Consider the following 25,827-nt stretch of genomic DNA (forward strand, 5'->3'; position numbering starts at 1 on the left):
TACTTTTATTACTTATTTTGTTGTTTTGAATGTTAAAAGTGCTTGATCAAGTGATATTACTCAGAAAAGAATAGTCAGCAACAGTAGGTATGAGAAAAACTGACCAATTTATTATCACCAATGGGTTATATACATACATTCTAACCTAAAATTAATTAAAAGACCTTGACAACTAACCATAAAAACAAGATATAGGCTATTCTTACATACTTACATACATTCTTCATGAAAATTATCGCAGCAAAGGTCCAAGTTTTGTTTTTGTTTGTTTTTGTCTGTTCTGTCTTACTGCAGATAGTTGGCAAATGAAAAAGATTAAACAATCTTTTTAAAAAGTTAAAGCTGAAGAAAATGGATATAGAGATGTTAATAAATGCAATAATTCATTTAGTTTAGCTGATAAAGTGATTTAACAAACAAAGTTAGTAGCCATGTCTTAAATATTAAATTATATATATGAAAGTTAAATTACATAGGTCATATTTCCATGTCTTTAGGTTTTTAAATCAACGTTTTAAGAGATTAGTATTATGAAGTATAAAAACCCATCAGAAAACATTATTTTCATCCTTATTTGTTGTGACAATCCCTTTGAACCTTATATTGTGTCAACACCTATAGTGTCATATATTACCCTAGTATATCTACGTAGGAAAGTGAAGCTGTCAGGATGTTTTCGAGGAGCGTAGTTGGTTTTACATCAGCTTCCTCTCTTCCTTTTCCTATTTTACCATCTTTCTTCCTCAGTTTTCCACTCTTCCCGTGTCTGTCATTTGAAATGAATTCAGAGCCAGTATGTTGACATGTTTACTCACAGCCTCCAGGCTGAGTGCCAACACACACCTCACGTATCTTTGATCACAGCCCATAAGGAGGCCTGACAAAGTGCAGCAATAGGAGTGATAACATGTCTGAGATTAGCGTAAAGAGAGTTACATAGTGGAGGATACACATATACATTTAAACCTGCTACCCCCAATCATTTTTTTATAAGATGGCATCATAGTTTATTCTTCATAGATCAATGATTTAAACATCATTTATTTTAAAATGAAAGGACAAAAGCCAAAATTGCTGGTTTCTCACATTTTTTGTTCTACTTTGTTCCCGGTGTTACCCATGATATCAGAATACATTTCAACCTTTGTCCTTTTATTTTGGAGAATATGATGTTTGATTCATTGATCTACGAGGCATACACTAGGATTTAATCTAAGACCCAAAAAAAAAACATATTTAAATATCGGATGGTGATGGTTTAAATAGTCTTAGAAAACTATAAAGGTTAAAACTTGCATAAATACAGGTAAAAGCCAGTAAATTAGAATATTTAGAAAAACCTGATTTATTTCAGTAATTGCATTCAAAAGGTGTAACATGTACATTATATTTATTCATTGCACACAGACTGATGCATTCAAATGTTTATTTCATTTAATTTTGATGATTTGAAGTGGCAACAAATGAAAATCCAAAATTCCGTGTGTCACAAAATTAGAATATTACTTAAGGCTGATACAAGCTATATATAAGTTTACAATATAACAAATGATCCACAAATATGTGAAATATGTCAGTAATTCTATTCAATTGAACTTTATTTATATAGCACAAATTATAACAATAGTCATCTTGAAGCACCATTAAAATATAAAATTATTTAGAAAAAGCAAAACCACATGAGCTACAGTGCGGAGAAAAAACTCTTATAACACTAACCATCTGTTATGTAAGTAGTTATTAGATCATTAATAAACTGTTAATTAATGAGTTGTAAACTGCTTGTTGAATATTTACCAAGAGTTTGTTAAGGATTTATAAATGTGCCTTATAGATAGCCTATAGATAACTTTCCTTTAATTTATAAATGAATTAACTGTTAGTAAATGAGGAATAGTTGAAACTTTAGAAATACGACCCTATACTCAACACCTTGTCCTATGAGTTGGAAAAAAATATAATATAACGGATAGTAATTATAAAGTGTTACCAATATATCTTACGTTTATCTGATCTCTGTACATGCTAAAGATCATCAGAATTACTCACTCTCCTCTGAGGAAATTCACACCGTAGACACAAATTACAGACATGCAGTCATTCACTGTCTTTGGTTACTTAGTGGCTCTAGATACGTAGAAACCATAATACATGGATATACCTCACAGATGTTCAGGCAGAGCTTTTTAGAAGGTTTTAAAACACCGTCGATTTGAGAAGCAAAAAACCACTGAACGTGCACATTCATAACAACTGAACAATTGGAACTTGTCGCTTCCTTTTGTTGTGAAAAGCAACTAAAGCAATTCAACTGTAATGTATTTTTTACACCAAAAGTAGTAGAACAGACTGACTTTGTCAAACAGATTGATTCATGATGAATGATTTCTCTCTGTATGTGCAGTGATGGAGCAGGAAGAACTGGCACCTACATCCTGGTCGACATGGTCCTTAACAAGATGGCCAAAGGTGGGCATTGTCTCTATAATTACACCTGTTCACAACCCTCGCTCTTATCTGGTGTGGGAAAGTGTTGCCATGGTAACACGTGCCCCTGCTTTGCACATTTCTTTCACCAAATTAAAACAGGGCATCCATAAAAGTTTGTTATTGGCCACGTTTACATGGGAGCTTTAATTCCTCTTTAAAGCAGAATAAAAGTTAATTCCTCTTTAACCTGACCTTGTACACACATCATTCCTAATGCTAATTTAATTCGGAATGAAAGTTTATGCAGAATTAGGTGGCTGGTTTATTCCATTTTCAATTCCGAATTAGATAATTCCTCTTTCTTGTAAACACTTCACTTGGTTGAAGCCGCTTTAAGTTAATTCGGATCATTTTGCGCTTGCGCGACTTGCGGCGATGACGCGCTGGTGACGACATAATCCAAGATGTCGGCGGCCCGGACTCCAGCCTAGACTATTTAATAAGAGCCTTAAAAGAGTGGATGGACAGAGGCAGACTTTCACACGGACACATACGGACTTATTAAACACACAGACCTTGGTAAACACAGTAAACGGAACAGGCTTCACCTGGGGCCGGCACTAGGACCCAGAGGCAGAGTAAATGCATCCCTGTACTGCATGTACAGGCTATAATATCACCAAGTTTATCATTTTACCTGTTGTTAGAGCTATATATTTACCAGGGAGAAAATATTTATTTCCAGAGTCAACTAGGCTTTTTACGGGTGATTAGCTCCTATCTCCCTTCCACTCCGTGGTCCAAACTGAAACCATATGTTATTGTTGAGCTGCTGCTTCAAAACTACAATCAAAATAAAGATGAACAGTTTTCATGTGTGATGTTCTGTGTTATAGCTGTGTGCGTTTCTCCCGATAGACGTGATACGTCAGGTTCTCCCCCTGTCCAATCAGAGCCTTCCCAACCCCCAGACCTAAAGCGGAATTAACTAAAGCCGAATAAACCTGTTTTCCGTGTAAACCTCAATTCGGGAATTACTATTTCCATGTAAACATGAAGCAGAACGCTTTAATTCCGAATGATTTAATTTGGAATAATTAATTCTGAATTAAAAAACATCACGTAACCGTGGCCATTGACCATGCAGAGATGAGCAGGTACAAGTAAGACTTAAAGACACCAAGTCAGGGTGAATAACCCACCCAACAAAAAAAAAAAAAAGTTCAATATTATTTTTGTTTTGCAGAAGAATTAACATTACAGTACAGTACAAAAGTAATTTGGGTTCCGAAACGATACGATAAGTCACAGGTTTAATGCTACTTTCACACTGCACGCAAATGCCACCCAAATTCAATCTCTTTAACCATATAGTTAAAGACAGTCAAAGCAACACAATACAGTTTTTCATATGTGGTCCTAAATCCGATACGTATCCGATTTTTCGCAGTGCGACTGCAGTCTGGACGGCCGAGGAGCTTTCTATCCGACTCCTATGTCCTCACCATGCAAAAACATCATCATTCTAATATTTCATTAATAATAATTTGTTCCTTTTGTCATTCGGAAATTTGAAATAAACTGTATCATTGAAGCCGCTGACATCCCTATCCCACCACTTTTGACCCGACTCCTCATCCAAACCTTCCGTTGCACAGACGCAGCAGCCTTTTTCATTCTCCACACAGTCCTACACTGGACGTATACATGTTTACTTCCCTAAACACTGTATGTGCTTGCAGGGTCATGTGTCACCTTAGGACCTGTTCTCCGCATGCGGTTCACTTCAGGGTCACATTTTGTTCATACTCTGAACTGATTAAAGACACATTTAATGTGTAATATGACTGATTGCACAAAAAAACTGAATTGTGCATTAAGACCTGCAGTGTGAAAGTAGTGTACAGTAAGTATTTAATCAACACTATTGAAGATTCAATCTGTTTTACGTCCCCCAAGAAACACTCACACAAACTCACGTGGAGCTGTAATTATCACAACACTTATAAAAGTAAGAATAAGATTCTATAGAACAGAAAACTGGAGCTAATTACAGATCACACATACATCATACTGTGTGTGTGTGTGTGTGTGTGTGTGTGTGTGTGTGTGTGTGTGTGTGTGTGTGTGTGTGTGTGTGTGTGTGTGTGTGTGTGTGTGTGTGTGTGTGTGTGTGTGTGTGTGTGTGTGTGTGTGTGTGTGTGTGTGTGTGTGTGTGTGAGTCTTTTTGACTCTCTGTTCATATGTATTCCTTAGCGGTGCTGCTGCTGGAGCAGAACGAGCTCCTGGGTTTTTAATACCAGATCAAAGGCTCACTTTGGGCATCAGTAACTGTTTCCCAGGCTGTCACACTGTGAGTGGGAAGGCACCAGGACCCCCTCCCCTGCCTCAGTGCTCAGGGGCCAGGGAGGTGGACGGGAACGAGGGAGTCATCTGTACACTTTTATCTCTATGTACAGTCAATATGCATGCACACGTCCAAATGTAGTCGGATAGTTAAGGCTTTATTGTTATTGTGAGTGATTGTCCTGCTGAAAGATGCAACTGGCACTAGTAGTTTGAATATTTATTTTTAATGTTTTTTTTTTTTTTTTTAAACCTTCAACATGTCAAACTCAAGGCCTGGGGGCCAAATCCGGCCCTTTAGACCATCCAATTTGTCCTGCAGGAGAAAGTAAGAAAAAGACATGAATCATTGTGGAAATGAATCTCAACAATATTTGCAGGGCCTCACAGTTTTCCCGGTGCTTGTGTATCGCACGATTGCAATTATTTTTATTGTTAAACTGTTGAAAAAAACTCAAAATTCTTACAAAGTCCATAAATTTTCCACAAATGTTATATAATATTTCCTTCAATTCAATAGAAATTGGTCACAAAATCTAGGAAATTTAAAGTGAAGATCCGGTAAGGACTGATATCTATCGCTTATTGATTGGATATAGTCAGTTTCTTACGTCGATGTGTTAACTAGGGCACCGTAATGTTGAAATTAATAATTTTTCCGCATAAAATCTGTGGCCCACTTCACTTAAACTGCTTTGTATTTGGCCCCCGTTCTAAATGATCTGCAACAACGTAGGTGGAACCTATGAAAATAACACCCAAATGAATGGCAGGAGCCGAGGTTTCCCTGCAGAAATGAACCCATGAACGCATCACAATGCCTCTCACATCTTACCCTCGTTCAATAGTGCATCCTCAAATTAGTCGTTTCCTTGGTAACCAAGCACAAGTACAGCCATGCTTATTTTTTTGGTTCAGTTTGGATGTACATAAGTCCATTGTTGGCTGTTTTGGCAGTAGCACAAATGTATAACTGGTCTGCAGCTATGTTGTCTTGTATGCAGCAGGTGGAGATATAATGTGTGCTGTGACACCTTTCTATCAGAAGCTTCATCCACTGTTTAAGAGGTTTGACTTACAGTAGCCCTATTGATGGATGAAACCTCATGGTGGATCCATGAAAGCTGAACATTGATGGTTAACACCAAACCATAGCAAAAACAATGCTCTATCAAAGGATCAAACTAATGATGGTAAATCCCTACTTTAGTCAGTGATCATGATGCTGTGGCTGATCTCAGATTGCAAGAACATAAAATTAGAAGCCAAAGTTGACATTGCTTTCTGTGGTGATGTTAATTTAGTTGAGTAAAACTAGACTATAGTTTTTATACTACAACTAAGTTGCATTTTAGTCAAAAGACTATGACCAAAACTAGATCAAAATGTCAAAATACATCTTGTTTTCTTGATTAGATTAGACGATAATGTTCTTAATATTGATAACATGTTTTCTTTGTCCAGGGGTCCTCAACTGGTCTCACCCTGGGACCCACATTTTACCACGATCATTAAATCGCGGCCCACTTTTCTTTTTTAGAATTCAACCAACCAAATTATTTTTTTCCAAAATAGCTGTTAAAAACACACATAAATGATCTGGTTTTTTTACAAATAAATCTATATATTTTCCATTTTCACAGCATTGCAAAAATTAAAGTCAAACACGAGAGACTTTAAGTATTTATTTATAAAGTACAGCTCCGCGATCCAGTTTTGGGTCCTTACCCACGAGTTGAGAAACGCTGCTCAAAACCGTATCAGACTCCTGTGCCTTAGGTTTACTAGTTTTAGCCTCTCTGCTGATTAACATACAATAGAACTAAGTTTTCCCTTTCAGTAATTTGCACAATTTTGAAGTTTTAAAGCATGTGGATAGTAGTTTTAATTGCCTAAATTAAAGAAAAGTGCCAAAACCTATTGTCATTACAGATATAGACCCTATTTCCAATGAACATTAAAAAGAAGCATGTATGTTAAAGGTTTTAAGAATTTGAAGTTCTACTCGTAGGTAGAAAATAAAACATTGTTTCATACTTTGAAAAAAAAGAGAATTTCCTGTCCTGTGGAAATGTCTTTTTCTAAGAAAAACTAAACTGTGACTGCAGACATCTGAAACTTAGTGATAATAATAGTAAAAAAAAGTCTTTCTGAAGACTGTTTGGAGTGAAATTAGGCTCTAGTTTAATTGTCACATATATACAGCACAAATCAATAACACCAGATTGTTTATTTGTCCCGTTTCTCCATTTTTACATTTTTACTTTTCAAATCTTTAACATCTTCTACTTCATTTTCAGACACTTAAAGACTTCCCCCTCCATCGCCAACTCCTCTTTCCTTCACACTCATTTGTGTCCAAGTGTTTTCCTTGATGGAGTTATTTGTCAGTTATGAACTGTAGCATGGTTCCAGGTCAGAAGAAGACTTTCACACCATCACCCACCACCTGTCACTCCATCTTAGGAATCAAAATCCACCCAGTGCCAGCGAGCTTTTCAGCGTCTCTTCTTTTCTTCAAACCTCTTGATGAGTCCTGCAGCTCTCAAGAGTCCACTGTTTCTCTTCTTCTTCTCCTTTTCTTCCACAGCAGCCCCCTAAAACCCCAACAAGCACCCACCCTTCATCTGCCTCTGCCCTGCTCCTTGACCTCCACCCCAATACTGAAGCCATACAGAGAAGAAAGTCTCAAAATGAGGACAAGCTTTCTATACTGTTCCCTTTGCCTTTTATGCCTCCACCTCTTCTTCAAGCAGGGAAGAGAGTCTGAAAGAGTTTTTTTTTTTTTTTTTTTTATCAGATTTATCAGGACATCTACAATAGCGTACAATAAGTCTTTCCCTTCAAAAAAAAAAAAAAAAGGGCGCTAAAGCTGTGAGTTCTGTTGCAGCTTTTCTGGCTGGAAGGGAGTCTATTGTGTTGGACAAGAAAGAAAAACTCCCAAAACCTGTGAAAAGGAATGAGAATTTGGTGTGAATGAGCAGTCCACTCACTATTCATTTACTCTTCTCACAGGCAAGTAAAAGCAGGGAGCTGCATTATGTGTTCGGACGAGGAAAAAAAAAAACCCATTCTTTCTTTTTCTCAGAATTTGAAGCGTAGATGAGAAGGGGGGGGGTGGGGGGAAGACATCGGAAGAGAACACTGATTCTCAACTAAATTGCCTGTTGGGCTCAGTTTAGAACAGTTTGAAATGCTTCCCCACATGTAGCGTCTTTCTTTTTTTTAGATTCTCATTTGTTTGTGCACAAAAACGGGAACTTTACATGGCTACGACTGAAACTAAAACGTGTTTGTGAACCAAAATGTAAAAATCCAACATGGTCATATTTTCTGTTTCTTTAGAAGTTCTTTTAACATCTAAAGAAAATGGCATGCATCATTAAATGGTCTTGCATAATGAATTATCCTAAGGCCGACATGGGGGCCGAGTGTGGCCCTCGGTCTAATTTTGTGCGGCCCCCCAAAACGAAATTGTAATTCAAGAGTTTGGAAGTTATATATGAAGCCCAACATAACACACAAAACACCAGAAGCACAGAAAACAACAGCAAAAAGTCAACAAAAAGTACACGAAATGATAACAAAGACACACAAAACAACCACTTAGACACAGAATGACGACAAGAACGACAACTCGTACAAAAGGACTTGAAAGACACAAAATGCCAGCAAGACTGCACAAAATGACAGAAAAATACACAAACAATGACACATCGATGTAACAAAAACAGTAAAACATACAAATGGACTTGAAAAACACATAGAAAAGCAATAGAAATTCACCACTTTGACAAGAAAATAGACAAAGTTATTCAAAAACTCACAAAATGTCTATAGAAGAAAAAAAAACACAAAAGGACCTCAAAGACAAAACCCTTTGTTCTTTCCTGTATTAACGCTCTGATTGGTCTTTATTCTGAATGCTAACATGAATGTTGATAACGTGTGGCCCCCCGCTCTGATAGAAGTGCCCATCTCTGTCCTAAGGAATTAAGCTTTATTATACATAATGTTAAGTTTCTTATCCTGAAGCCTGAAAGGTGGTTCAAACATTTGCTATTTGACGTTTTATATGAGGTTGCATCCGACACGCACACACACACACACACACACACACACACACACACACACACACACACACACACACAGACGCACACACACACACACACATTCACAGGAGCATTCCAGATCTTTTGCAGGGCTCTGAAAACTGGTGGGCAGCCACCGTGAAATGTACGGAGCAACATAGATTAGCGAAGAGCTTTGAGCTTTTCTTTTCTTTAGAAACGCGGGGCTGAGTGTTCTTTCACCAACTATCAATTGTTTTCTCGCTCTTTTAGTTTTTCTCTCTCTTTTTTCTCTCTCGCTCTTTTTTTTTTTATCCCACAAACAAATAAAATCACCTTCAAGCTGTTTGTAGAGTCCATGTTTCAGTGTGTTTGTGCACAGAGGATGATTGTAATCGCCTTCTGCCGCTCCAAAGGGAGCTGGTATGAAGCATCAGAATGACAGATGTTCATCGGGTGTTTGCTGTTGTTTTGTAATACAGTCCACCTTCAATTTTCTGTGTGTGTGTGTGTGTGTCTTTTTCTGTGTGTGTGTGTGACTGCAGGTGCGAAAGAGATTGATATTGCTGCTACACTGGAGCACCTGCGGGACCAGAGACCGGGAATGGTTCAGACCAAGGTATTACACACACACACACACACACACTTTAAAATGCTATTGTTTGGCTCTAGAGACCCTTTCATTTTAATCATTGTCACCATCAAAAAAAAAAAATTAAAAAAAAAAAGCCATTTGTTCATAGACTCCTCTTAGGAGCAGAATTCCACTTTGCTTTGTCCAAAGAAGAATTTTAATATTAACAAAAAAAATCATTAAATCAAATCTTATGAGTTTAAAGTCATTTACTTAGCATAAAAAATGCAATTAGCCTGCACACTATCTGGACTAAAGAGTCGATATCCATCACACTCTGCAGCCACATCGACTCCAGTCTGCACAGAAAATTATTACCAGCAGCGCTGTGAACTTAATTAGAGTGAAAATCCCGGTAAACAATTGGTGTATTGATTGCAGCTTTAATAAAGCATGTGTCCTGTGTGAACGGCTGTCCAAGTGTTTACTGCTTCTTTGTAGTCCAGTCAAAATGGCCCCCCTGCCCCCTTGTTTCTCACTTTTTCCACGAGAAAACACAATCATATTATTCACAAATGCTGACGGGGCATTTTCTTTGCAATAAAGTCAACAAAAACGTGTTCCAAGGAAACCAACAATAAGCCCCCCCTGAGAATATCTGGTACAACAGACCAAGTGTTCAAAGAGGATTTGGACGTCTGCCGAGGGACGGCAGAAGGAATCAAAGCACAACTTCTTCAAAACACTCACAGAATGTTGTTTGTTCTAAAAAAGATTCCCATGTTGCAAAAAAAGTGCCAGAGTTTAGAAAAAAAAGGTGCAAATTTGCAGATCAGATACTTCCTGTTCCTGTTCTGCAATCCTAGACGTGTTGCCATGAACCCTGTGTTTGTTCTACTCTGATTTGTCTATGTTTTAATTAAAGTGTGAGCGTGCAGTGTTCTACAGCACATTCATTGTGTTTGTGAATAATTGATAATGATTTCTACCCTGGCTCGTTGTTTCCTTTAAAAAAAAAAGCTTTAAATTTGCTACATTTATCAAAAACAAACCACGTGGTCACGTAACTGATAATTAATTACAATTATGACAATTATATTTGTAATTGTAATTGAAATCTGTTGCTGTTGTAATCATACTTGAATTGTAATTGAGTTCTGGTAATTGACTTTGTAATTGTAATTGGCATGGAAATTCTATATAAAAAACTCAAAAACTGTGGAACCATGTTACAGTTCTATGGCTTTACACATGCGTAGTTAACAATTATTAAAATATGTTTTATATCAACTTTTCCCACTACCTGTCAGTTTAAATATATATATAAATCTTGGACTATACTGACACAAAAAAGGCTTCCGTTGTTTTAAATGTTTAACCTTAACCAAAGTCCCACTGTGGTGCAGTGTGAACTGGTTTTCACACTGTCTACTGATGAGGGAGGTGGTCATGGTACTGGTGGGCCACTCTTGGTGCTACTGGTTTCATTGCCACAGTGAGAGTAATTGGCAGTTGGGCAGGAAGAGTGGGAACCAGTGGAATGGTGGATGCTGGGTCGCTGAGGCAGGTCCTCCCAGTCAGACTCCAAATCCAACTAGTATAGGATTCGACCATCTGCCAGGTACTGGAGAGGCCGAAGGTCATGGACTGTGGGGTCACCAACTTTTCTTCCTGGTCGAATGTTGGTGACATGTGACATAGGCCCCAGATAACTTCACAAAGTCATTGTGGAATAGCTGGGTGACCTTGTAAGGGGATGGATGCAGATGTCCTGTCTGCATCCATCCCCCATGTAGCAGCAAAAATGTCAAAGAGATGACGACTAAGGCAGACAGTGATTTTAGACTCCAACTAGCGTTCTGATTGGCTGAGGACATAGACAATAAGGCAGGGTGATGCAGCAGTGGTAGGAGAGTAAAGTTAGGCAGATATCACAATTTGGTCAAAAAACGACTTCGGCAGTTACAGTATGCTATTAGGCTAACGATATGTTTTTTAGTGTATTTTACAGCTGATTTAAGACATGAGTCAAAACTGACCCGTTTTCATTAGAGATGAATTGAACTTTAGTAATTGAGAACATAATTGAACTTTAGTAATTGAGAATATAATTGAACTTTAGTAATTGAGAACATAATTGAACTTTAGTAATTGAGAATATAATTGAACTTTAGTAATTGAGAACATAATTGAACTTTAGTAATTGAGAATATAATTGAACTTTAGTAATTGAGAACATAATTGAACTTTAGTAATTGAGAATATAATTGAACTTTAGTAATTGAGAACATAATTGAACTTTAGTAATTGAGAATATAATTGAACTTTAGTAATTGAGAACATAATTGAACTTTAGTAATATAGAACGTAATTGTAATACGACTTTCCTAATTGAGAAAGTAATAGTGATTGAGTGTAGTTGTAATTGAACTTTAGTAATTGAAAATGTAATTGGAATTTAACTTTAGTACTATGAGAATGTAAGTATAATTGAACTTTGGTAATATAGAACATAATTGTAATTGAACTTTAGTAATAAAGAACATAATTGTAATTGAACTTTCCTAATTGAGAACATAATTGTAATTGAGAGCGGAATTTGATATGAACTTTAGTATTTGAGATCATAATGATAATTGAACTTTAGTAATTGAGAACATAATTGTAATTTAGATCGTAATGATAATTGAACTTTAGTAATTGAGAACGTAATTTTAATTGAACTTTAGTAATTGAGAGCGTAATTGTAATTGAACTTCAGTAATTGAGAATGTAATTGTAATTGAACTTTAGTCATTGAGAATCTAATTGAATTTTAGTATTTGAGAACATAATTGTAATTGACTTACAGGGGTAATTTTAATTGTAATTGACCCCAACACTACATGTGGTTCTCATACTTCGCAGACTTTGATTCTATACTTTCTTGTTTCTTATCTTTTTTTTGGCTTTTTCTCATGTTTTTTCTCTTCTTCACAGGATCAGTTTGAGTTTGCGTTGACTGCTGTAGCGGAGGAAGTGAACGCCATCCTGAAAGCCCTCCCACAGTAGAGGGAGCTCCGCCTCTTCTTCATTTCCTCCTCGTTGTTTTCCAATCTTTGTCGTTTTACCTCTTTATTTTCCATTCTTTCTCATTTCTCCTCATCCACATTTTTTAACCCTAACTTTTACTCATTTAATTTAAGTTCATATTGTGTCCAGAAACCATCATCACAGCTTCAACAAAGAAACTTTTCCTCATGGATTCATCGATGAAGCCCAATTCTCAAAGTGTCGTTTAACTGCATTTATTCCAAATGTAACGTGTCTGTGTTTTACTTATTGGTTTTATGTTATTGATCAAATATAATACATCACTTATAGGTATTGAAATGTTTGATCTCTAGTTTCTCAATTGTGAATATTTGATGCATTTTATTTTGTACTCCAATTTAACTTTGTTTCAAGCAGAGTGTTTCCCTGAATCGACTCCCCTCAGTGGTCTTGTATTAGTGCCATTGATGTTTGGTGCTGTGCATTATGTGTAGCTCGTCTGCATCCGATGCTGGTCCCTAAATATTTTCATCTGTTTTATTTTATTTTTAAAACCTTTTTTTTCCCCTTAAATTAATATTAGATTATATCACTTGCATTTCAGAGAATTTAGATGCAAAATTATGTGGAAAATGAATATATTTTTGTCAATTTGTAATATGAATTGTGATTTCTGTGTGGTTTGTTGGTGAAGTGACATTCATGTCTGCCTTAATAAATTGGGGACAGTAGATAAAACTACTGGCAAAAGCCACGTGGGAAGAAAGCATTCATTTTAAAGTAAACTCAAAATGATGGCGTTAGCTTTGCTGGGATTAAAACCCAAATCCCTCTGCTTAACATCTGCTTAAGTCGTGTTCTGCTTTTAATAGCGTCAAAGGAATCGGAATTAGTTCAACTACTGTACATTCACGACAGTATATAAAGTAAAATAAAGTGTTTAGTCTTGTGAAACAAAAGTAACAGTCATGCTGTGGCTGTTTTATGTAGCATTAATGGATGATGAGTAGATATAAAGTAGCTTTACACACCCGTCAAACCATCAGTGTGGATTTCTTAGAGCATTTTGACTTTTATTTGGCTGTAAAGGCGACTTTAGTCATTTGCTTCTTTAAATGTATCTATCTTTTCAGGCTCTAGCTGACTAAATATCTACATCCCACTGAGATTAAATACGAGTCACGTCTTGGATAAGTAGCCAGTGACTAAATTTACCAAATGTGTTTGTTTTTGGGGGGTTTTGAAGGTGACGTCTTGTTGTTTTGAGGATATTTAACCAATTACTGTATGTGTCTAAAGAATAGATTTATTGATTATTAAAACGATGGAAAAACCAGCCTGTGTAATGTAAAATGTCCCCATCTACAGCACAATAGTACACAAATCCTAAGCATGTGGTAAATTATTGTTGTGTTATTGAAATCCCTACAATATGACTTTTATGCACGATTCTACCTGTGTATGACCATCTATTGTTGCCTCTACTTTGTCCTGATAAACTCTTTAAGTAGCAAAAAAAGTAGGTTTTCCCTATTGGGGCGTTTTTAACTCCACCCCCTGGGATTTACATGTGAGGGGAGCAGACTGGTTTAAAACCAGTGATCCAGTAGCAGAGTGATGTAATGCTGCTGCAATCAGCTACCAGGCAGGATAGGATTCTACTCATATTTAATATTAAAATGTGATGCCATAGTTGCTTCCTGTAGCTGTTCAATCAGTGTGCAGCGTGATGATTTTACACGTTTGCCTGGAAAAAGATTAGAAATAAGCAAACTAACTAAAAATTAGAAGGATTTCTCGTCCTTACCAAAGTAAAACATGATGAAATTATCCTCTTTTTTAAAAAATTTTATTTATCTTTTTCTTTCCAGATTGGAAAGTTGCATTCACCCAGTGTATATATGATATCCCCGAACCACAACAGAAGTTATTTTGTTCTCTCGGTGTAAACAACTTGTGAATAAAGTCTCTTTGGTGATGCAGAACTGTTTGTTCAACAAACACAAGCCTGTTTTTTTTTACGCTGTGTGTGTGTGAAGACAATTTACTGAGTGTTATTCCAGTCACGATGCTAATTTTAGAGCGAGGCATTTTGCTGCAGAAATTGCGAAGAGCGAGCCTTACAAATCAGTTCATTAAAAGATGTAGCCACAACGATTCATATTGATTAAAAAAAAAAACTTCACCAGTGAGTTTTGCTTTGTCGACAAGAAGCAAAACTTCTTAGGTGTGATCTGTGCAAATCCTGTGCTTAGAGACCTGTGAATGTGATGCTGCATCCCATCACTGCACCTACAAAACCACAGTTCATGTAATCCAGACACGGGCAACTAGCGGCCTGGGGGCCACATGATCTGGCCCTAATTTTCTAAATTAAATGCACCAAATGATTCAGAAAATTCACCTAATGATGGAAAAATACATAAAACAACAGTAAAATGTAAAACAACACAAAATGTCTCCAAAAATACAAAATGCATCATCAGAAATGACAGAAAAATTCACAAAAAGACAAGAAAAACACAAAAGTTGACTCAAAAAAGTGAAAACAGCAAAAATACACAAAATGACAGCAAAAATACTCAAAATGATATAAAAAAAATAGATAACAAAACAGACAAAATGACATTAAAAAAGTGCCCAATGACAACACAAAACAACAAAAACACTCAAATCAACAGATCATTATACAAACCCTTTGTTCTTTCCTGTTCTAATTGCTCAGCTTGGTCATTATTAAACAAAATAACTAAATGCTGACGTGAACGTTGATTATGTGGCCCTCGGATCAGACATAATTACATTTTTGTGGCCCCGCTGTGATAAGTGTTGCCCATTTCTGCTGTAATCCTTGTCTGCACGTTGTTAGTGCTGAACAGATGCACAGATGCATTTGTTTTGCAGTTGAATTTCCTTTTGGAGGAAACACATTGTCTTTGAATACAACAGGATTTCTGCAGGACTTTTATTACATCATAAAAGGTGAACAGCTTTTCACTACACTTGTTAAGGTGAAACAGCTCTTTTTGTATCGATTGTATAAATAGTAATCTTTGGACATGAGATTGCATTGTGACTATAGTTTGAAGAGTAGGAAATATCCTTTACTACCCAATAGTGAGTCATGCAAGTCCATTTACTGTCGATCACGTGTCAAACTCAAGGCCCGGGGGCTAAATCCGGCCCTTGAGATCATCCAATTCGGCCTTAGTTATGAGAATTTTTTTTTTAAAAAAAAACAGAAAAAACATGAATTATTGTGTAAATGACCAAATAATTTAGTTGTAGATATCTCAGCTCTTCTTAATACACAAATTCAGTGAAAAGCAATTTTCCCATGCACGACTGTAATCATTTTAAATCCTAAATTGCTCAAAGGACTCAATTTCCTTCAAATTATTTCAAAAATTTCCCCCAAATGAGTCACAAAATCAATAAAATGTAAAAGGGAAAATCCTGCAGAGACTGATGTTTGTCACTTATTGCCTGCAGGATATTGTCGGCACCTTACTGTACTTGTATAATTTACACGTTGATGTGCAACATTATTGTTGTAATTGCCCGTTTTCCAGCATAAAATCTGAGGTCAATTAAAGATCAAACTTTCTATTTGGCCCCTGAAATAAAAGTGGTTTAAAAGCAATGATTTAGATTGTCACTGTAGTATTTTCACACAAATGGCCCCTTAACTGTGTGTATACAACTAAAATAGCAGGGATCAAAAGAGAAGATTTAATGGGGACACCTACAAACAAGTGTGAGCCCCCAAATGTTCTCTAAGTTCTGATTTAACAAGTCATACAAGCTCAGAAAAAAACAGTATCTGTATTATTGTTATTGTGATGTGAACGAGACACTAAAAATGAACCCTATCGGCGTTGTAGCTTTTTAAAAATGCATTAAAGCGCTCACTGCCGCAGGAACAATAACAGACCTGGAAAACCAGTGAAAATATGCAGTCGACAACAGAGGAATGGTTTCTCTGCACAAAACAAAATCACTTTTTTCATATCATCATATAGGACGTCATTGCATGGGTAAAATAGATGGTTTTGGTTTTTTTAAATAGTGGAATCATTGCGGATTTACCTCATTATTGGCTCATTCGGTCTCATTATTAGTGACTGTTTTAGAGACTGTTTTCTTATGCACTTCTGGCTTTTAGTCCATCATTTTCTTCCATGTTGCACATTGTGTGACCCCCACTATCATCTACTGTCGCTCATCATTAGTGCATCCATGCTTCCATTGGTGGCCCTCAAAGGAAATTCCACCATTTACATAGAAAAATAGCTTTTTTCTCCATGAGGACTGTTTAGCATAATTACAAAGGACCATTTTTAAGGCTCCCTGACTAAACAGACGTGTGCACAGGAGAGAACAAGGAGGAGAATCGGGCGTGTGTAATGTAAATGAACAATGAGTCCTCAATAAAAATCATTTGATTTGCTCCTATGGCTTTAGCATTGTGACGTTATCAAAAAAGAAACAGTTCACTTTTACACCAACAGCATATGTTTGTCTCTAAGTCTGAGAGTCAGGCAATAAGCATATAACTGGCTAAATAGGTGTTTTTCAACCCTAGGGTCATGGACCCATGTGTGGCTGCCTGTAATTACAATGGGGTCGCCTGAAAAAAGAATTTTTATTTTTTTTATTATCATTCTTTTTCAAATGACAACACTACACAATCTCAAACAACTGTATTTTATGCAGAGTTTTACTAAAATTCCAAAAGGCTTTCACACTTGTTTTACCTGATTGATCTGATATCCATGATACAATGATAATATAGACATACTGTATCAAGTACCTGATGATTCAACTTTATGAAATCTGTTGAAGATAGGAAGGTTATTCAATAAAAAAACACAAGATCACTGTGAGATTTACAGAAGGCCAAAATATGAAGATCATTGATCGTGATTGTGCTGCAACCTCGAAATTTTATTTTAAAAAGAAGTTCCAGCAAGAATAAATAAATAATAATAATAATAAAGAAATACCTCTGTGTAACATCGGCACGGCCTCGAACTGTCAGCTGAGAATGTATGTTAGTGTTTAGTGTTGTGTCCGATCGATATGACAGCCTAGAAGCTTCTGTCAGCACAAAGAGGGGATTCATTTCACTACAGCAAATAAAAGTTGTGTTTCTGCAGCTTTGCTGTGTTAACAGTTATGACTTTACTACATTATTGTGTATTCTTGTGGTTTCTTCTCAAGTGTATTGATCCAGACACTCTTTTTGGAAAGCAAGTTTGCTCCATTGACACTAAGATTGAATGAAATATGTTCAAAAACATGCTTCATAGTGGTAGTCCTGTAAGAATATTTTCTGAACAGTTTGAGCCCATTTTTTGTTTCTTTTTCACCCTTTTTCTGCAACGACACCAAACTTGCCATATTTTAACCTATTTTCATTGCTTTTTCTTGCCATGTTTTTTGCTCCTTTTAATGCATTTTCTGCACATTAATTCCACTTGCAAGACATTTTGGGCACTTATGAACCCTTTCCACCACTTTTCCCACCTAATGTTGAATATTATGTTGACCCATTATTGTCATTTTTAACCTCTTTTCAACCTATTTCATGCTTATTTTTTGCCAATTTAACCATATTCATGATTTGTCATGCTCATTATTTGCCTGTTTAAACTGATTGTTCTTACTTTTATCCCCACTCCCCCTATTTCTGCCAATATTGACACTTTGAACCCTTTTTACCAATTTTTCGGTCCGCTTTTTACCACTTTAATTTACAACTTTTAATCAATTTATGTGGTTTTCACCAACTTTTCCACCATTTTTGGCCATTTTATTTCTGATTAAAACAAGGATTTGCATCTATATGATCCAAATAATAATGGACTTCCTGTATAACAGTTGATATTATTCAAATAAATAAATAAATAAATGTTATTATCACAGATTCATAGAACAATGGACCATCATTTTGCTGACTTTATGGATGGACCCCTAAACGCTCTCCCCTTTATTTCCCCTTATAGATGCTCCTGTTTCCACATGACTGTTCTTCATTGCTCATGTCTGTGTTCAACCACCTTCACCTGAAGTGGGGGTCCCCGGTCTCTGGTACCTTTATTTTGGGGGTTGCAGGTTGAAAAGGTTGAGAACCACTGCTGTAACCAACGTGTGTGAATGCTAACGTTAACGTCTTTACTGTTGTCTTATGTTTGCTAAAGGGCTGAGCCCAGTGCTCCACTGCTGAGCACAACTTTCAATATCTACCATTTTCTCTGCCAACTTCTCCTTGGATCTGTCTCGCTCCAGTGGGGTTGGCAGTGGAGAGGACGACTTGAAGATAACACTGACATAGAAAACACACACCACGAGCTGCCCTGTGTTCGACTGCTATTAGAAATGGTCACAGTTGGCTTGTTATAAATCTGTAACACACACACACACACACACACACACACACACACACACACACACACACACACACACACACACACACACACACACACACACACAAGCTGATATATTTGCTACTCCTGTGATCATACACACACGCTTGCTTATTTCCCACATATCCCTGTCACCCACACACCACTGCTCATTCTCATTTTAAACCCTAATACATGTAGGTAAAATACATGTATGTAAAATACATGTAGGTAAAATACATGTATGTAAAATACATGTAGGTAAAATACATGTATGTAAAATACATGTATGTAAAATACATGTAGGTAAAATACATGTATGTAAAATACATGTAGGTAAAATACATGTATGTAAAATACATGTATGTAAAATACATGTATGTAAAATACATGTAGGTAAAATACATGTAGGTAAAATACATGTAGGTAAAATACATACATGTAGGTAAAATACATGTAGGTAAAATACATGTATGTAAAATACATGTAGGTAAAATACATGTAGGTAAAATACATGTAGGTAAAATACATACATGTAGGTAAAATACATGTAGGTAAAATACATGTATGTAAAATACATACATGTAGGTAAAATACATGTATGTAAAATACATGTAGGTAAAATACATGTATGTAAAATACATGTATGTAAAATACATGTAGGTAAAATACATGTATGTAAAATACATGTAGGTAAAATACATGTATGTAAAATACATGTAGGTAAAATACATGTAGGTAAAATACATGTAGGTAAAATACATGTAGGTAAAATACATGTAGGTAAAATACATACATGTAGGTAAAATACATGTAGGTAAAATACATGTATGTAAAATACATGTAGGTAAAATACATGTAGGTAAAATACATGTAGGTAAAATACATACATGTAGGTAAAATACATGTAGGTAAAATACATGTAGGTAAAATACATGTATGTAAAATACATACATGTAGGTAAAATACATGTATGTAAAATACATGTAGGTAAAATACATGTAGGTAAAGTACATGTAGGTAAAATACATGTAGGTAAAATACATGTAGGTAAAATACATACATGTAGGTAAAATACATGTATGTAAAATACATGTAGGTAAAATACATGTAGGTAAAATACATGTAGGTAAAGTACATGTAGGTAAAGTACATGTAGGTAAAATACATGTATGTAAAATACATGTATGTAAAATACATGTAGGTAAAATACATGTAGGTAAAATACATGTAGGTACCCCATGAGCAAGAAAGGTTTTGGTATTACACACACACACACACACACACACACACACACACACACACACACACACACACACACACACACACACACACACGTGTCTATCCCAGCGCCACATGTTTAGGTGAACCAGCTGTTTATAAAGATAAGTGATGTGAGTGAGTGGCTCCAAGTTAATGTGAGTTTTAAAGATTGCTTCACAGATAAAGGATTAAAGGATTTTTGTTTTTTTTTACTCAAATGATTTCAGCAATGATTTAAGAAGAGGAAAAAGGTATAGAGATTAAATAAAAATGACACCTTTGTATTGCAAATGTGATTATCTACAAATACCACAGATTAATTTGCCATGAACAGTTTTTAGCAGTGGCACGCAGAAATGGCATTAAAACACAAAGTACACAAAAATACAACACATTCCTAAAATACACAAAATGACTAATAAAACCCAAAATGACAACAAAGACAAACAAAACAACCGCTTAAACAAAAAAAATTACTACAAAAAAACAACAACACATTAAAGCTGCAGGCAGCGTTGAACGGACCCTCGCAACCACACGCATGTCGGGGTGTGGCAGAAATTTAAAGTGTTGAGACGTAGCTGACCATTTTCAAGAATTATATCACAAACTTTCCTGCAAATATAATGCCTATGATTTCCTTTTACCAATAGGTGGCGCTATGACTACGAATGGCGGTTTGGTTAAACAACGCAATTTTTTGGCATTCAAATGAAAGATGCTATGAATTAATCAATTAATTAATTAATTAATGATATGTAATCACATGTGGTTATGTGTTATATAATGTAATAATATGTGGTCATGTGTAATATGTAGTAATATGTAAGCAGTAATTAATTGTAATTAATTTTAACAAGCAATAATATCATGTAATGTTATGTAATAAGATATAAGCAGTCATAATATGTAATAAGCAGTAACAATTTGTAATTATATGTAATAATATGTATTTAGTAAAAATATGTAATAACCAGTAATGATATGTAATTATATGTGGTTACAAGTTATTATATGTAATTATATGTAATAAGCAGTAATGATATGTAATGATGTGTAATAAGCAGTAATTAATTGTAATAAGCAGTAATGATATGTAATGATGTGTAATAAGCAGTAATTAATTGTAATAAGCAGTAATGATATGTAATGATGTGTAATAAGCAGTAATGATATGTAATGATGTGTAATAAGCAGTAATGATATGTAATGATGTGTAATAAGCAGTAATTAATTGTAATAAGCAGTAATGATATGTAATGATGTGTAATAAGCAGTAATGACATGTAATGATGTGTAATAAGCAATAATTAATTGTAATAAGCAGTAATTAATTGTAATAAGCGGTAATTAATTGTAACAAGCAGTAATGATATGTAATGATGTGTAATAAGCAGTAATTAATTGTAATAAGCAGTAATGATATGTAATGATGTGTAATAAGCAGTAATTAATTGTAATAAACAGTAATGACATGTAATGATGTGTAATAAGCAGTAATTAATTGTAATAAGCAGTAATTATATGTAATGATGTGTAATAAGCAGTAATTAATTGTAATAAGCAGTAATGATATGTAATGATATGTAATTATAAGTAATAATATATAAGTAGTCATAATATGTAATAAGCAGTAACGATTTGTAATTATACGTACTAATATGTAAGTAGTAAAAATATGTAATAAGCAGTAATTATATGTGGTTATAAGTTATTATATGTAATTATATGTAATAAGCAGTAATGATTTGTAAGAATATGTGGTTATGTGTAAAAAAAAAATAATAATAAAAACGAGGTGCATTACAATAAGGTCCTACGCACCGTTGTGCTCGGGCCCTAATAAAACTAAAAACAACTTGCATTACAATAAGGTCCTAATTACAGACTAGCTCCAAAGACACACAAACTGTCTACAAAATTACAGGAAAATACAGAAAACAACAACAAAAAAACAGAAAGTGACCCCAAAAACACACAGAAATGACAGAAAAATACACAAAATTACAACAAGAAAATAACAAATAATGCTCGCTTCATCCTCCTGCTGTCATCTTAGTAATCATGTAAAAGATATTAGCCTGGTAAATTATCCACATCCTGTTTATAATGTTTGATGAATGCAGCATAAAGTTAAAAATTATGGCTCAATACAAGATTCACAGCTTGTCAGAAATAGACGAGGCCTGACACACAAACACAGCCACAACCTTTGTAAATAAATGTACCTGTGCACCATGAACAGCTACACTTTGAATAAAAATAAATATTATTCTGGGACAATATCTGATATTTATGCTTCTTCTTTGTAAATCTTGTGTTTCTTCAATTTGATGGATCTGATGTTGAAAAGAAGGAAAGAATCCCATCAGAGAAGAGTTTAGACAATAATAGTTGTTCTGTCTGATGGAGACTCCCGTTATCAGCTTTAAAGACACACCATGAGGAAACCCACTATCCATAATGCATTGCATGTCTCTATAGCAACAGCAGGGAGCCTAGCAAAAAGATCGTATCAACAGCAACAAAACCACTACTTTCTTCTGCGGTGGCCAATGGGAGAGCAGCGTGTGTGATGCACGGCTGCCTATCAGGTGGAGCGGATCCACTGATAGGGAAGTGGGTGTGTTTCTGTGCACAGCTGATCAAATGTATTTACAACCATGGACACTCCCAGAGAACACACATGGGTCATCTGCCATTTTCAACACTGTTTTAGTTTGAATTTAGTTTCATTCTGCACACAAATCTACTTTAAAATGTGTGTTTATAACATTTATCTGTTTCAAAATTTCAATCTATGTATTCTTGCACTTGTAATTACATTTTATTAGAAATACTTAAATGTTCTTAAAGGTTTTAAACCTTTATAAATATAATGAGAGCATCCAACAAGCAATATATATATATATATTAGAAATGGGACTCGATCTAAATTAATCGGCTAACATTATTTGACATTAGAGGCAATTGAACATGAGAAACTAGAAAAATACCAGGGGCTGGAGAAAGCCTGGAGGGTGAGGCATCAGTGGTGCCCGTGGTCGTCGGGGAACTCGGGGCAGTGACCCCCAAACTGGAAGAGTGGCTACAGCAGATCCCAGGAAATACATCAGACATCTCGGTCCAGAAAAGTGCAGTTCTAGGAACAGCAAAAATACTGCGCAGAACCCTCAAGCTCTGGTAGAGGACCCCAGCCTGAAGGAAAAAGAGACTTTTTTTTTAATATATACCGTATTTTTCCGACTACAAGGCGCACCGGATTATAAGGCACACTATCAATGAATGGGTCTGACTGGGTCTATTTTCATACATAAGGCGCACCGGTTTGTTATTATTATAATTATTATTATTATTATTATTAAGACACATTAAGCGAAATAAAATAGTCAGATAAGTCAAACTTTATTCAATTCATTAACAATAACTCTCAACATTGTTCAGGTTTAACACATAAAATACAGAACAATACACTCACTTTTTCAGTTCAGTATGTTGAAGCACAGTAGTTAATTTCATATATAAGGCACACCTGATTATAAGGCACACTGTCGATTTTTGAGAAAATTAAAGGATTTTGAGTGTGCCTTATAGTCCGAAAAATACGGTATATATATATATATATACAGTATGTACTACTCAATTAACAGTTTTCTTTTTATTTTTAGTTCACTCCTCCAACGTTTATATGTGTGATTTATTGGGTCCATAATTGCATGTGATTGGTCTAAACCCATGCCAGTGTCTGTCTAATCACTGGTTGCAGTGTTAACTTTTGATAGACTCGACACTGGACTTTGTCATGAAGATGAGTAACGGCCTCATTAAACATTGGGCTTTTTCTACCTAATGACAGTTTGTCTCCTGGGGTGAGGACAACGGACAGCACTGAGAGGCCTCGCAATGAATTCTTTGTTAACGTCAGCGACAGAAAACTCCGTCTGATTGCATTCTTTAATACGATAGTAGAAACTGATGGACAAGTCCAAACCTTCCTTTGTGCTTTGTTTCCTCAGAAGAAAGAAAGAAAGAAAGAAAGAAAGAAAGAAAGAAAGAAAGAAAGAAAGAAAGTGGCAGTGAGCCAATTACTATCAGCAGACTAGTTCTGTGAAATATATATATATATATATATATATATATATATATATATATATATATATATGGTTAGTATGATTAGGATGATGACCGTTCCCTCTGAAGTACTGTATACTTTCAAGTTTCCCAAGATGCATTTGTAACCTACAACAACAAAAAGCAGAAGCACTGAGACTAAGTATCTCTCCACATTTAAAGTGAGAAAGTGACCAAGTAGAATATCAACAGGTGCTCATTTGATCCATAAAACTTGCGGAAAACACATTTCACGCTGACATTTTGGAGACCACTGACAAAACCTCCGGTTAACTTCAAAATAAGAGCCCTGTTTACAAAAGCATTAAAAACTAATGGAAGACAAGAAGAGGTGCTTTTGTTTTGAAAAGGGGATGTTTGATTTTTAGCTTGAAGCTGGTGTCACGGTCTGAGTTTACCTCGTACTGAGATCGAATGTGAGCATGCGCACTAGCGGAAAATTAATTTTTGCTAGTTTCGCTGAGTTTTGCTACTTCCGCCGTGCTGAGATTGAAAATTCAGTTTCAAAGCTAATGTTGAATGGCTCCTTTTCTTGGGGAATATACTTTTTAAGAATGTATAAGCTCACTATGGCACAATCTGAGTCACAATCTCAGTCAACAACTTGAGTAAGTAATAGTGTTTCATGCAACAATGTCAATACACATAGGAATAATTTATTTTCCAAAAAAACATGATTAATATACTGTATATACTTGCAATAAATAACAGTTAACCTAATGTAACTTTACAGTAATAAGTTGTTGTAGTCATACAAATCTGATCATGACAATCATATTTTGTTATCATTTTTTTTAAAATCAGTACAGTAATCTCTGTGCAGGGCTAATCCAGCCCGGGTACGTCTCAGTACGTAGCAGTCACGTACTGAGATTGTAAGAGAATCTCAGCACGGAGGTAAACTCAGACCGTGACACCGTTCCACTCGCGATGCATCATGGGGCGGTTGAGTATGACGACTGTGCCCACCGTGCATACTTCAAAACTGTCTATAGTATACATCTGGGTATTTCTCGCGTACTCAATCTTTCCATCCTATCTAATGTGAACACACTACATACTCATTTTGACGTCAGACTTAGTATGAGTAGTACGTTAGTATGACATGTCGAACACGGCCTAGATGTAGCTTCCCTCCACCAGTAGGAGTTATGAATTCTTCCCAGGCTTTAAGTTTCTAATGAGGAATAATAGATGCACTCACTTCTTGAAACTTTTTTTCTTCAACCCTTCCCACAATAATCTTCAACTTTCTGCCATATCTACCACTATCACGTACTACTGTAGCTCTGCTTATTACACTATTTCCTTTTGCCTGCTATACATACTTTACCATAATTGACATAACTAAAGTTATGCTTTAACACTGTTTGTAGGATTTTACAGGTATCGTTGCATTTTTGTCCAGAGCAAAAAAATCGATCATTATCTCACCCAATTCTACTACTACTACTACTACTACTACTAATAAAACAACAACACACAATTATAATGTAAAGAAACGGTGTGTTGTAGTTATCTGGCTAAAAATAAATACATGAAACTAAAAATTCTCACATTTTTTGGACCAAGA

The 25,827-nt window shown here is 35.5% G+C and overlaps 1 protein-coding gene across 1 annotated transcript in view; it reads left to right on the forward strand.

Moving 5' to 3' along the window:
* The window catches only part of LOC114479188 (receptor-type tyrosine-protein phosphatase N2-like), a 169,016-nt gene extending 154,581 nt beyond the window's left edge, over nucleotides 1-14,435 (forward strand). The window contains exons 21-23 of the mRNA XM_028472730.1: nucleotides 2,405-2,469; nucleotides 9,392-9,465; nucleotides 12,400-14,435. Of these exons, the coding sequence (XP_028328531.1) occupies nucleotides 2,405-2,469; nucleotides 9,392-9,465; nucleotides 12,400-12,471 (211 nt within the window). The 3' untranslated portion in view covers nucleotides 12,472-14,435. The remainder of the gene's footprint in view (nucleotides 1-2,404; nucleotides 2,470-9,391; nucleotides 9,466-12,399) is intronic.
* Nucleotides 14,436-25,827: the final 11,392 nt, after the last annotated feature.

Source organism: Gouania willdenowi, chromosome 17, assembly GCF_900634775.1.
Source record: "Gouania willdenowi chromosome 17, fGouWil2.1, whole genome shotgun sequence".
Lineage (NCBI taxonomy): Eukaryota > Metazoa > Chordata > Actinopteri > Blenniiformes > Gobiesocidae > Gouania > Gouania willdenowi.